Source organism: Agrilus planipennis, unplaced genomic scaffold (assembly GCF_000699045.2).
Source record: "Agrilus planipennis isolate EAB-ADULT unplaced genomic scaffold, Apla_2.0 scaffold83, whole genome shotgun sequence".
Lineage (NCBI taxonomy): Eukaryota > Metazoa > Arthropoda > Insecta > Coleoptera > Buprestidae > Agrilus > Agrilus planipennis.
The window spans coordinates 883,345-895,641 of record NW_020438895.1 but is presented as its reverse complement, the minus strand read 5'-3'; the positions used below and the strand labels follow the sequence as shown (position 1 = coordinate 895,641).

The window sequence follows — 12,297 nt, the reverse complement described above, 5'->3', positions numbered from 1 at the left end:
TTGTGCATTTAATATAGATCAATATGGCCCTTTACAGCATGTAATTTAAATGAATATTTTCGAAGATATTACAGATTTAAAATGCAGGGACATAGCGGTTGCGGCGGTACCGGCCGGGAGGCCGGTTTGTATTGTCTAATGACAAAAACACTGTGAATGTTGTATATAAAGACATTCTGTAGTATATTTAGTATGTTCAGGGGGTATCTTTTGAAGATTTCCCCTTTTCGATAATAATCTAAACAAAACAAAAATATATTTAGTAGCAGCATTGCACCCGTGCGAAGCTGGGGCGGGTCACTAGTAAAACATGAAAGGAACTTCCTTAGGATGTAGAATATCAAACAATTTCGAGTGAGATGTCTTACATCGATGTCTAGTGTCTTATAGATTATGGCAGAAAAGGGCTTTTCAACGATCACAAAAAAAAACATTTCATCCGACTATATTTTAATTTAAAAGATATTTGTGAACTAATACGCTTAAAACCCGTTCCTGTATGCCTTGCAATCATAATCTACAAAAAGAGAATAACTAATGTCCAATGTTCTGTTCGGTATCTAGGAAGTTAAATAATTCAGGAACAAAAGTATGAGAAGGATCCGGACGGTCGTCGCTTCTCTGCCTTTTGGCTAAGATCAAGGTGTAGTTTAAGAAGGATGACGCAGAGTCGCATCGCCTTTAGCAAAGAGAAGTCACTTCTCCAGGTACTCACGAAAGGTTAATTTAGAAATTCGAAGAATATTGTTAAAGGTTTATGTCTGCAGGACGGCCCTGGACGGTTGCTAAACGTGGATGGTGGACGCGGCGTAAAAGAAAATGTTAGAAGCATTCGAAATGTGGTGTTTTAGGTTAATAATGAGGATACCGTGGATAGAGAAGTCAATAGAACACCCTCTCAGACGTGAGGGGCTAGTTAGAGGCATATTAGAAACAGAAACAGGAGTTAAGATGAGTATAGGTAGACCTAGAATANTCTACATTTGGCCAACTTCTACTGCATAGTAACTAACATAAACTAATGTATAAGCAATCCTATCGCGTCTCGCATGTACACGTAGTAAGTAGTGGAAACATATTTTCATTTAAAAGATATTTGTGAACTAATACGCTTAAAAACCCGTTCTTGCATGCCTTGCAATCATAATCTACGGAAAGAGAATAACTAATGTCCAATGTTCTGTTCGGTATCTAGGAAGTTAAATAATTCAGGAGCAGACATATAAGAAGGATCCAGACGGTCGTCGCTTCTCGGTCTTTTTGCTAAGATCAAGGTGTAGTTTAAGAAGGATGACGCAGGGTCGCATCGCCTTTAGCAAAGATAAGTCACTTCTCCAGGTACTCGCGAAAGGTTAATTTAGAAATTCGAAGAATATTGTTAAAGGTTTATGTCTGGATTACGACCCTGGACGGTTGCTAAACGTGGATGATGGACGCGACGTAGAAGAAAGTGTTAAAAGCATTCCAAATGTGATGCTTCAGGTTAATAATGAGAATACCATGGACAGAGAAGTCAATAGAACACCCTCTCAGACGTGAGGGGCTAGTTAGAGACATATTAGAAACAGAAACAGGAGTTAAGATGAGTATTGGTAAACCTACATTAGAAAAAAAAAAACTTCTGGGTGTTTCATTCCCACCCGCCAGTAATGGTGGTGGGCGGGCAGTCCCTCCGGACTACGCAGGAAGGTAGGGCGGAAGGCCCTCTTCAGCCTGCTTTCAGGAATCATTGGAATTGGTGGGTGGTGGTTCGGGTGAGAAAGATGAGACGAAATGAAGACAGAAGAGAGTGAAAGATTATCTGTGGAACATTACTACCTCAGCATTTGCCTAAGTGATCCAAGGAAACCACAGAAAAACTTGGACGAAGGCAGACGGACCCGGAATCGAACCGGGGTCCTACCGAATGCTAAGCAATGGTCTAGACCTCTAGGCCATGCCGCTCAGTCGCCTGCACTAGATTAATGTTCACAAATATTACTTCAGGGTGGGAAAGAGTGGAAGTGCGTGTACAACCATTCTCAGGATTGACTCTATTGACAGTGATGATGACGACAATGTTCTGAAGCTAACTGATCTGACACACTATTTTAATCTGGGTAATTGAATTAAAACCACATACCTAAATAACTGAGAACGATTATTCACGAAAATATATTTACTTTCCACTCGCAATAAAACTGAGGATTGTTAAACGAAATACGACATTTATATTTTTCTCCATCTCTCAGGAACCTGCAAAATCTGCAGTGGCGCTTTTCCGTTGTCAAGTGCTTAAAGTGACATTAATGTTGTCGTATGTTTCACGTGTTTACATACTTTGGAGGTTTCAAGACACACGTTCAACATCTTAAGCGTTTTATAACCGTAATATTTTGGTTCCATGTGCTGCTACTCCACTCGTTCATCCAAATAAAACCCAATCTTGATGCGACCACTGTACTAATAAATTAAAATACTTTGTATTAATTTAAAGACTACGAATGTTATATGTACACATATAAATGCAGTAGGTCAAACAAAAGAAAGTTGTTTTATGATAAAACAATGAAACTATAAAATTATATAGCCAATACTTTTAATAGGTTTCTCTTTGTTGGCGCTGATGTTAGCCATAAATCCCAATTATACCGTTCCCTGAATTTTTTTAACAATACTGAAGGTGACTATAGATAAAGAAGCGTGATGAGAGTATCAACCAGAGAAGTTCTGCGCATGGAAAGTACATTTAAAGAATTATGGAATGTCGCAGGAAAGCCAGCAGACTGAAAAGAAATCTTTCACAGATTACGACTTGCGAACGAGAAACACTCAAAAGAAAATCCTTTGATGACTGCCATTCTGGAAATTTTCACAAATACTATTCGAGTTATTGAAGACACAATTTCTATTTTTAATCATGAAAACAAAGACAATGATGACTTTCATAATTTTAACCGCTCCTAAGGGACAAACTTATTGAAGTGATTCTTATACGTGGGTACTCTAGAAAATTTTGTAAATGTTGTTGAAGAAATTGAAGATCTCCTGTCTTTGAATTAATCTGAGCTATAAGAAATATTTATATTTTTCGTATATCTTAAGAGAAAGGTCTTGGAGAAAACCAGTCTTTTCTGGAACGTGTAGTTGGATACTTACCTCCACTTTTGAACCAAAAGAAGAAAAAACTTCTGGAAATCCACGGCTTTTCAAAATAGTAAAGATATATTAGAAGCAAAAAAAAAGAATAATTAAAATAATTAGAATAATTAGAAGCAAGGAAAACCAACATTAGATTGCTATTCGCAGTGCGTGTCAATCCACTAACCACAGTTCATACTGTTGACCTAATATGACGATGACAATTCTTAATATTCTTACACCATTTTTTATAAAGTACGCCAGGGAATTGTAGGTTACCTAACCTAATACTTACTTACTTACCTAATACTAACCTGTTCAAGTATGGCGAACGAAAGCCATAACTAAGCTTCACGTTCCATCTTATTTACCCTTTACAATATGATAGAAAACGAATAATAGAACGCTCATTGTCATTGAATAATTGATACAGACGCAATCCCTTAATAAAGTTATTGTATACAGCCTCCATCCCACTAATTAAAGAGTTGGATGTCTTATAGAATTTGTGACAACTCTCGCTCCTGGTTAAATCGTTAGGCAAACGATATGTCGCAGCCGCAGTCGTTGATACGTAAACGCTGTCGGTTACAACAATACGGTCGCTTCCGTACAACGAGTGTAATAATATAAGGAAGGAAGACAAGAGGACTAGCAAAAAGCCATCGCAAATCGCGAACAACCCGCACGGCTGCCAATTTATCACGAGCCATTCCACCGTTTGCTAATTAATCGAATGATTTATGTTCTTACGGAAATTCGCTTGCAACAGAAACAAGTGATTTACGTTCCCATTTGCCTTTGGATGTCGGTCGGGCTTCTTCCGTCTACATTTGGCCAACTTCTACTGCATAGTAACTAACATAAACTAATGTATAAGCAATCCTATCGCGTCTCGCATGTACACGTAGTAAGTAGTGGAAACAGACGTGTAAATACAGCGAACAGACACTTGTGAGCCTGCTCTAGTGACAGAAAGACAGACATTCGAACGTACGAGGATTCGAACGCCAGAACGACCTGCCCATCCATTTAACCAAACAACAACAGCGAAAGACTCTCGCAAGAATTGCAAACACGTAACCGACCGTACTTTCTGTTGTATATTGTGCCGCATTGTGCATTAGATACAACTCTTGACCTCTGAATCTATACTAACGAAGAACCACCACCCACACACACATATTTACGCGCATACCTTACATTTACGTGTACATGCATGTGATCAAAGTTCACAAACAACCACTTCGTGATTGTAAGAACTAGTTCTCGCCAATCTCTTTACCAATTGCAATACAAAGTGTACGTCTTGTACACGTCGATAAGTAGATACCTACCTATGCATATATACGTATAGTTGAATGCAAAAATAATGAATGCCTTTACAACTACTATTTGCCACTTTTCTCAACATTCAGCAGGTGAAAGCGCGAGCTGATGTCAGTGAAATACCCACAAAACCCCACACATATTCCAGTACCCTGTATAGTATTTCTTTCAAACTAATTGAACTTCTTCAAATGTGAACGGTTGGTAGGTACTGTTATCGGCGGTGGTCAACAATCAGCACTTACATCAAACATTAAAAATTAAGAGGTTGTTACATCGGATTAGAATGTATGTGTATGCAGCCAAGTATATAGACACTAAAACCCGTCCATTTCTTTGCAATTGTTTAGTTCTAACATAAATACATGGAAATTGGCAATTTTAAATTAAAGATTCTGATTGAACAGAACATGGTAGGCATCAAAGGTAGGCCTCAAATAACTCTGTCTTCTTGTGCTATGTGCGACCAGTCATCCCACATCCCATTTGGACTGCTAAGCAACAAATCTTTTTTATCGATTTCATTCGCTAATGCCTTTTAAACCGCTTAATAATTTTTGACAGATGGACAAACAGACAAATAAAACTACAGTAGAACATTTTTATATACATATAAATAGCTTTATGGTCACCTTTAATAAAAAGAAGTCACTTCTATGCTCGCGAACGGTTAATTTAGAAATTCGAAAAAGGTTGTTAAAGGTGTATGTTTGGAGCACGGCGTTGTACGGGTGCGAAACATGGACAGTGGGAGCGGCGGAAAAGAAAAGGTTAGAAGCGTTCGAAATGTGGTGTTATAGGCGGATGATGAGGATATCGTGGGTAGAAAAGGTTAGAAATGAAGAGGTATTGGAAAGAATAGGAGAACAGAGGACTCTATGGAAGTCAATAAAAAATAGGCGAGATAGGTTGGTAGGACACCTTCTCAGGCATGAAGGTCTAGTCAGAGACATATTAGAGGCAGAAACAGGAGTTAGGAGGGGTAGAGGTAGACCTAGATTAGATTACTCTTAGCAAATAGTTAAGGATCTGGGCAGTTCTAGTTTTAGGGAAATGCAAAGTTTAGCTCAGAATAGGAAAGAGCGGAGGTACGTGTCCAACCAGTCATAGGACTGATGACCTTGTGATGATGATGAATGAAAATAGTTCAAGAATAACTTTTAGAAGGACTGAGATCAAAATAAAATTCAGTAGGAAGCAGTCCATAGAAATGGACGAACCTAGGAGTAAAAGGTTGGATAAACATAGATGACCATTTCAATAATGATAAGATATATGATTGCTTACGGTATGACCGAATGTTTGTCATTTAAATTTAATAACGCACAAAACGTCCTGATTCACAACAGTGAATCAGCACGCAAAAGGCTCCAGTAATAAATATGTTGTTAATAATAACTTCCAGTGTGTCGAACATAATGTGGTGAATAACGAGCAAAGTCGCCGTGAATGCCTTCTTGTCTGATGCGACAAGACACTCACGGTCGGTAAAATATAAAAACATGTGGTGTATGCGACGGGCGCCCGATGCGGTTAATTTAAAACTCGATTACTACAGCGGCTATGTCGCAGTCGGTCGCCTAATATGACCGCACGTCGTCGCTTGCCGCCGCCGTACCGCAAGGCAGCGGTGTTGGACCGAACCTATTTCCCTTCAAACGAACCGCAAGACTATCTCCTCTCTTTTTCTCCGTCTCTCTCGTCTGAAATTAAATGGCACCGTCTCTTTCGCGAAACGACGCAATCTTATTTCGAAACCAATCTCGCGCGATTGACCGCCCTTAGTTATTAGAGTTTGTTACAGTCGCTGCTCATGACAGCGAAGATAATTAACTTGATACCGCCATTGCACACATACACAAAATACACTCACACGTATACGCACAGGTATACACAGACGCAATATCGACAATAAATGTGTGTGTGTGTAACTGGTAGCGCGCGTGCATGCTAAATGGGGTTGCCAGCAATGTGTCGAGGCACATTCGCGGAAATTAACTCACCGCTGGGAAGTAATTAAACACTCGCAAACAACATTCTTGAATTAGGCCGAAATTAAACGACTTTTAGTCCTTTTTAAAGTGCTTTTTCGTACCAACTTTGTAACTAAAACTGATACCAACTTCCCAGTTTACAACCTCAACTAGGTAAATTTTACTATTGCTGATGCCGATTATATTCAAACGAACACGACATACACAGCCATAGAATTTGTTATTCGAATCTGCCACATATTACGAACATAGCTTATATAGTGCAGATGTAATGGATAAAATGTAAATGTCTTCATGTAGGTATGTTTGTTGGAAGCCGTGAAAAATCGTCACCGAATTGTACTCGGTGGTCCACTGCGCAGTAAGGCAGTGCTCATCCGATTGCTCATTGATTGAAAACTGATATTACCGAAATTGATGCGCAGTTGCACATGGCGCAACGGACTACTTCATTTTCTATCGGTTAAGTGATTTTAGATGTACTCGCTTCAGTTTAAGTTATTACTCCTATGTCTAGTCTGCTCGAGTAGGATATTTTGAAGGTCTAAATACGTCTAAAACTTGTTGAAACGATTAGTAAAAATAAATATTCAGATCATTTTACATATTCGGGCACTCGGTTGTGTAGTTTCATTTAAAATATGTACATTGCTATTGCTAATTTCGGGTCTAAATCAATCTGTGCACAGCACGGAATACATTTACAACATAATGAGAAATAGGTAAAATTATATGTATAAATGAATAGGCTGTGCGGCGCTCATCCATATTCATGGAGAGCCGAATTTATGCGTATTATCGTCCAGCACGCCCATAACTCTGTCGGAATACACGTCAAGGAAGAGAATTTATATACACGATGGCATTCCTCAGATTTCTCAATTAATTGCAGCTCAAAGCGCGCTTTTTTTTTTCTCTCTCCTCCCACTTTTTTTATACATATTCTCCGTAATGCTATACTTTAATTAATTATACAAACTGCTTTGTTGACTATGCGGGGCTTCCTGAATAGAAAAAATAAAAGAAAATTGGACGAGCCAAGATTGGCGTTTTAATTTGGAAGAAGAGCTGTTTGCCTTGTTTAGAACATCCGTAATTAGGAGGAAAATAAGTATGTACCAGAGACACACAGCCGCCTACATTTAATACATCCTACTACAAACTACACATAACAACCTACGGCAAACAAGCAACTTATCACGTCCAGAGTGTCACAAGAACAAGATCGTCAAAGAAAATCCTTTTCCGTTACAACAATTTATGTTCGCTTTATTAATTATTCTTTTACTGCACTTAATAGCGCGCTTCAAACAGTTTCGCGAAACAGCACATCAGAGACGTGCAGCAGAATAAAAAACAGAAGCACGGGTAGTTAAATGCTCATTAAATGCTAATCAATTGCAGCACATTAGAGACATCCTTTAAGTAGGAAGTGCAAAGTCAGCAGAATCAAAAGAGGCATATGAATAGTTAAACGCTTATTAAATGCTAATTAAATGCCCTAATGAGTAATTAAATGTTCCAAGCATTGCTGTGTTGCTAATTTAATGATTAAGTGGGAAGGAATATGAGCTAAACAATGTTTAAACAATGGACAACTTTTTGGTCACACAATATAATTCAATGGTTTCAACTTGGTTAAAATGTTGATAGCTTGCAGACAAATTCCAGAAAGCATTTAGTTTCTCATTAAGACACTTAATTAGACATTAATGACGCTTTGATAAGTACATGGTTGAAACAGTGATTTTCCTTGTTTATGTCGCGAAATCAAAACAGAAAAAATAAGAGCATTGAAAACGTAACTGCTCTGTAGCATTTAATGAGCATTTAATTACTCTGCGATCAAGAAAGCTATTTTCATTGTTTAAACAATTCTTATTCTGATCACTTAATCTTAAGTTAGCAGAATAGTAATTTTTGAAAAATTCCTGGAGTATTTAATTTCAGATCATGTCACTTAGTTAGCTTTTTAATTAAGCATTTAATTGTCCACGTGTCTATTTTTTACTCTGGTGACTTTACTCTTCCTATTTAATGGACCGATCACTCCCCCAATGCAGTACAACTCTTCCTAAGTTTTTTTTTTTTTTTTCAAAAATATCTGGCTAAGTTACTGGACATTCTATGTCGAGATATGAAAGGACGCACGAGGCACTTCGAACTCAGTTATGCACACGAGTTTTTCAAATGGAATTTTAATGCCACAGCATTACAACAACTTGCCATTTCATAAGCATCGTGTACGTCGCCTGTCATAAAACTTTTACGATCCATCAAAAAGCTCGCGTCCATCAAAGCGCACACCTTTCGTTTCATATATGACATCACATAAAGCGCCCTAACTGCAATACAATCGAATTTGACGATACCGATACGCCTGATATCGGTAGCAATATTTCTTTGATGGCCCTCTAAAAGGGAACATCATCAAAAATGAAAAAAAAAATCAGTCAAAATGCACCTCATTTTCACACAAAAAAAAACTACAAATTTACCCACACTGCATAGACGAGAATTTTTCCTTTCGACTTACATTACATTGCACGGACAATATCAATATGTACGAGGTGTATTCAAAACGTATCGCGAATATTGTGTTTTTTCAAAAATTATTTATTTATTCATGAATATCTGTTTTGTCCCCTACAAAGTAATCCCGAGGGGAATTTGGGGGATACGATGGCTGCAGCCTTATTAGTGTGTTGTTTTTGGCCAAAATTTCGCGCACAAACAACGATGTATGAGCAGGGGCGTTATCATGGTGCAAAAGCCAATTATTGTTCTTTCACAAATCCGACCGTTTCTAGCGAATTGTTTCGCACAAAATGCACATAACTTGCAGATAAGATTCCTTATTGACAGTTCTACGCTGTAGTAAGAACTTATGATACACCACGCCCCTGCAATCGAAGAAAACTAAGCAAAACCTTCACATTCGACTTAACTTGGTCTTGGCTCGTGTGGCAGCTTCCATTGGGATGATTGAGCTTTGGTTTCCTCGTCATAACGATAAACCCATGATTCGTCACCAATTATGACTCTATGGAGCAAATTTGGTTTGAGTCCAACGTCTCCATAGCAATGTTAAGGCGATGCAGTTTTTTTTTTTTCGAAATTGAGCAGTTTTGGAACGAATATCGCGGCTACCCATCTCATGTCCAAACCATTGGTAAAAATCGAATATGTTTAGGTCCTCAACAACTTCTCTAACGGTGATTCGACGATTCACCAATACTATTTCCTTCACTTCATCAATTTTTTCGTCTGTTGTTGACGTGTTCGGGCGTCCGATAGTCATTTCGTTCTTCACATCTTTTCGCCCCTCTGAGATATTTTTTTGTTTTTTTTTGTACCACCAATAACCGTTGCTTCGGCTCAAAATTCGTGTTACTTTTTGAACAGACCTCATACATTACATTACATGGACAACATCAATGTCTACATATAAAATCTAAACAAATTGGTGAAAAAAACTTCTTCTGTAATAGAAAAGTTTGACTACTGTTTTTAAAACAAAAAAAACCAATGGAATTGAATTTGTAGATAAAATTACTGACGTTTGCATTTACAATTGAACAAACGAAATTGAGTAGAACTTTCGAAATAAGTACTTAATACTGCAGTGCAATTGAATGGACACAGTTCGGAAACATAAATCACATAAAGTTCCCTGGTTCGGGTGCAAAGAAAAATTCGCTCTGTACGTACAGTTCAAAGTTAACAGATTAAGTCCGCAGAACTAGCGTCCGACAGCATCAACAGCAACACTGGCTGGTCTCAAGTTTCTCGATTTACATTTGCAGTAAGCAACTTACAATTACTGCACTTCGCAAAGCAGTTAACGTTACTAGCAGCAGAAATTAACTTTTTCGAAAAGTATTTAAGATACCTATCCACTTTTAGCGCATTCTCAACTTTTCTCTATCCGGTCTCGGTAGCGCGACAAATAACACTGAGCGCATTTGAATTTTAATACTTAACTTCTGGAAACTCAGTCGGGAAAAGTTTTAACTGTAAATTTTTCCAGTCATTCTCTTTATCAAAACAATAGCAAAAGTTGTCGTAAGTAAAATAGAAACGTAACAAAGTACGAAACTCTTCACAAAATTGGCAATAATTACATTATGAGACACTTGTGTAAGTATATAAACATATTCCTGTAAAGAGAACGAACGACTGCTGTTTTTGACGTAAAAGGGTATCATATAAGTGCAATTATTTAACTTTTTGATATCAGAATGAGTTCAACTCTAAACGCAATAGTTAAAGGCGCCAGATATTCATTGTTACACTGCGATACTATTGTATACACAAATGCTAAAATTAAGCCTAATGAAAATTCGATTTATCTACATAAGAGCATACCAAAATTAATGTTTTCCACATAAAAAAACCCTCATTAAATATGTTACAATTACAATTTGATGACATGACGGATGTAACATCCCTTGTATACGTCAACCTTAAAATTATTTAGATCGTAAATGTTTCAAATTATTTGTCATTCTGGAAAATATTCTTTCAATAATATCGCCCCCTTATAACAGGAGGTTTGAACATGAATTGATAGCGCTTGCCGTAGAGTGACGTCATGCGCGAACTCATCCAAAATGCGTATACGCATCTTTATACTTGTTCTTCTCTAAACTCAATAGCGAACAACACGAGATATAAAATATGACATTATGATGGATGTTAAAAGTTATGTTAAATAGACTAGCCTAGTCAAAGTTCGGCTCGTCTATACAAACTCATATAAATGTAATGATTACTTACAATTTTTCGATGTCATTGGGCAGATTTCCTGGCACCTGGGTCAGTCCGCGGTGGGAGCAGTCCACCGACGATTCCGAACAGATACAGCTCCTTGGGCACTTGCTCGAGAAGCCGAAACTACTGTAGCCGATACTATTCGAAGGTTCGGCCACAGCGGCAACATTGCACGATAAAACAATCACTAATATACCGAGACAGAGAGCGTAATATCTCTGCAGAAACGATAACGAGGCCCCCCTCCGCATCGTGAGGAGGAGAGCTTTCGGTACGTAACGGACTTTCGCGAAAAGAACGCACTTAACCAAATTGATCTTGTTGCCTTGATTGATGGAGATACAAAATCTGATCGTGGATGAATCACGACCTGAAACAAAAAAAAACAAACATAAGTCCTGACTGTTGTCTATTTTTTTACAATACAATAATTTACAACTTTCGCCCAATTAAAAAGAAAATCAAACTTTAAAATTATACTTAAAAGATAATTTCATCCGAATTATAATATATAATTTACCTTTACCGTAATACTTGTAAACGTATCACTATATCGTTCTAGTAGATGCCGTTATAAACAATATCTACTGTATTACATAGAAAAGTTTCTATTGTGAATTCCGCTATCGATTTGTGTTTCAAAAGTTCGCGCTCTCCGCGTTGTTGATCAGATTCGTCTTCTACAAAACTGTTTTAAGCTTTGTGTTTAACTAGAAAGGACAGTGTAGCCCGCCTCACTAAAACGGTTTGCTGACAAGTAGTTAATTAAATTTTCAAAACGAGTTAATGCACTCTGCTTCGATACGACAACGTCTGCCCACGAATAAATTTACTCGCTAACCAGCCATCATCAGATTCTAATTTTCTTCACGCAATATTGCGGATTGTAACATTATTATTATCGTAAAATCGCCAGTCCTAAGACTGCTTGGACACGCACCTCCACTCGTTCCTATCCTGAGCTAATTTTCGCATTTCCCTAAAACTAGAACATCCCACATCCTTAACTATTTGCGAACAGTAATCTAATCTAGGTCTACCTCTACCCCTCCTAACTCCTGTTTCTGCCTCTAATATGTCT

At 37.8% G+C, this 12,297-nt stretch overlaps 1 protein-coding gene across 5 annotated transcripts in view; it reads right to left on the bottom strand.

The window, feature by feature from the left end:
* LOC108734347 (protein slit) overlaps nt 1–12,297 on the bottom strand; it is a 243,552-nt gene that overhangs the window by 221,846 nt on the left and 9,409 nt on the right. For all 5 annotated transcript variants that reach the window (XM_025973116.1, XM_025973118.1, XM_025973120.1 and 2 more), the window contains exon 2: nt 11,223–11,586. In XM_025973116.1, coding sequence (XP_025828901.1) covers nt 11,223–11,586 — 364 coding nt within the window. The remainder of the gene's footprint in view (nt 1–11,222; nt 11,587–12,297) is intronic.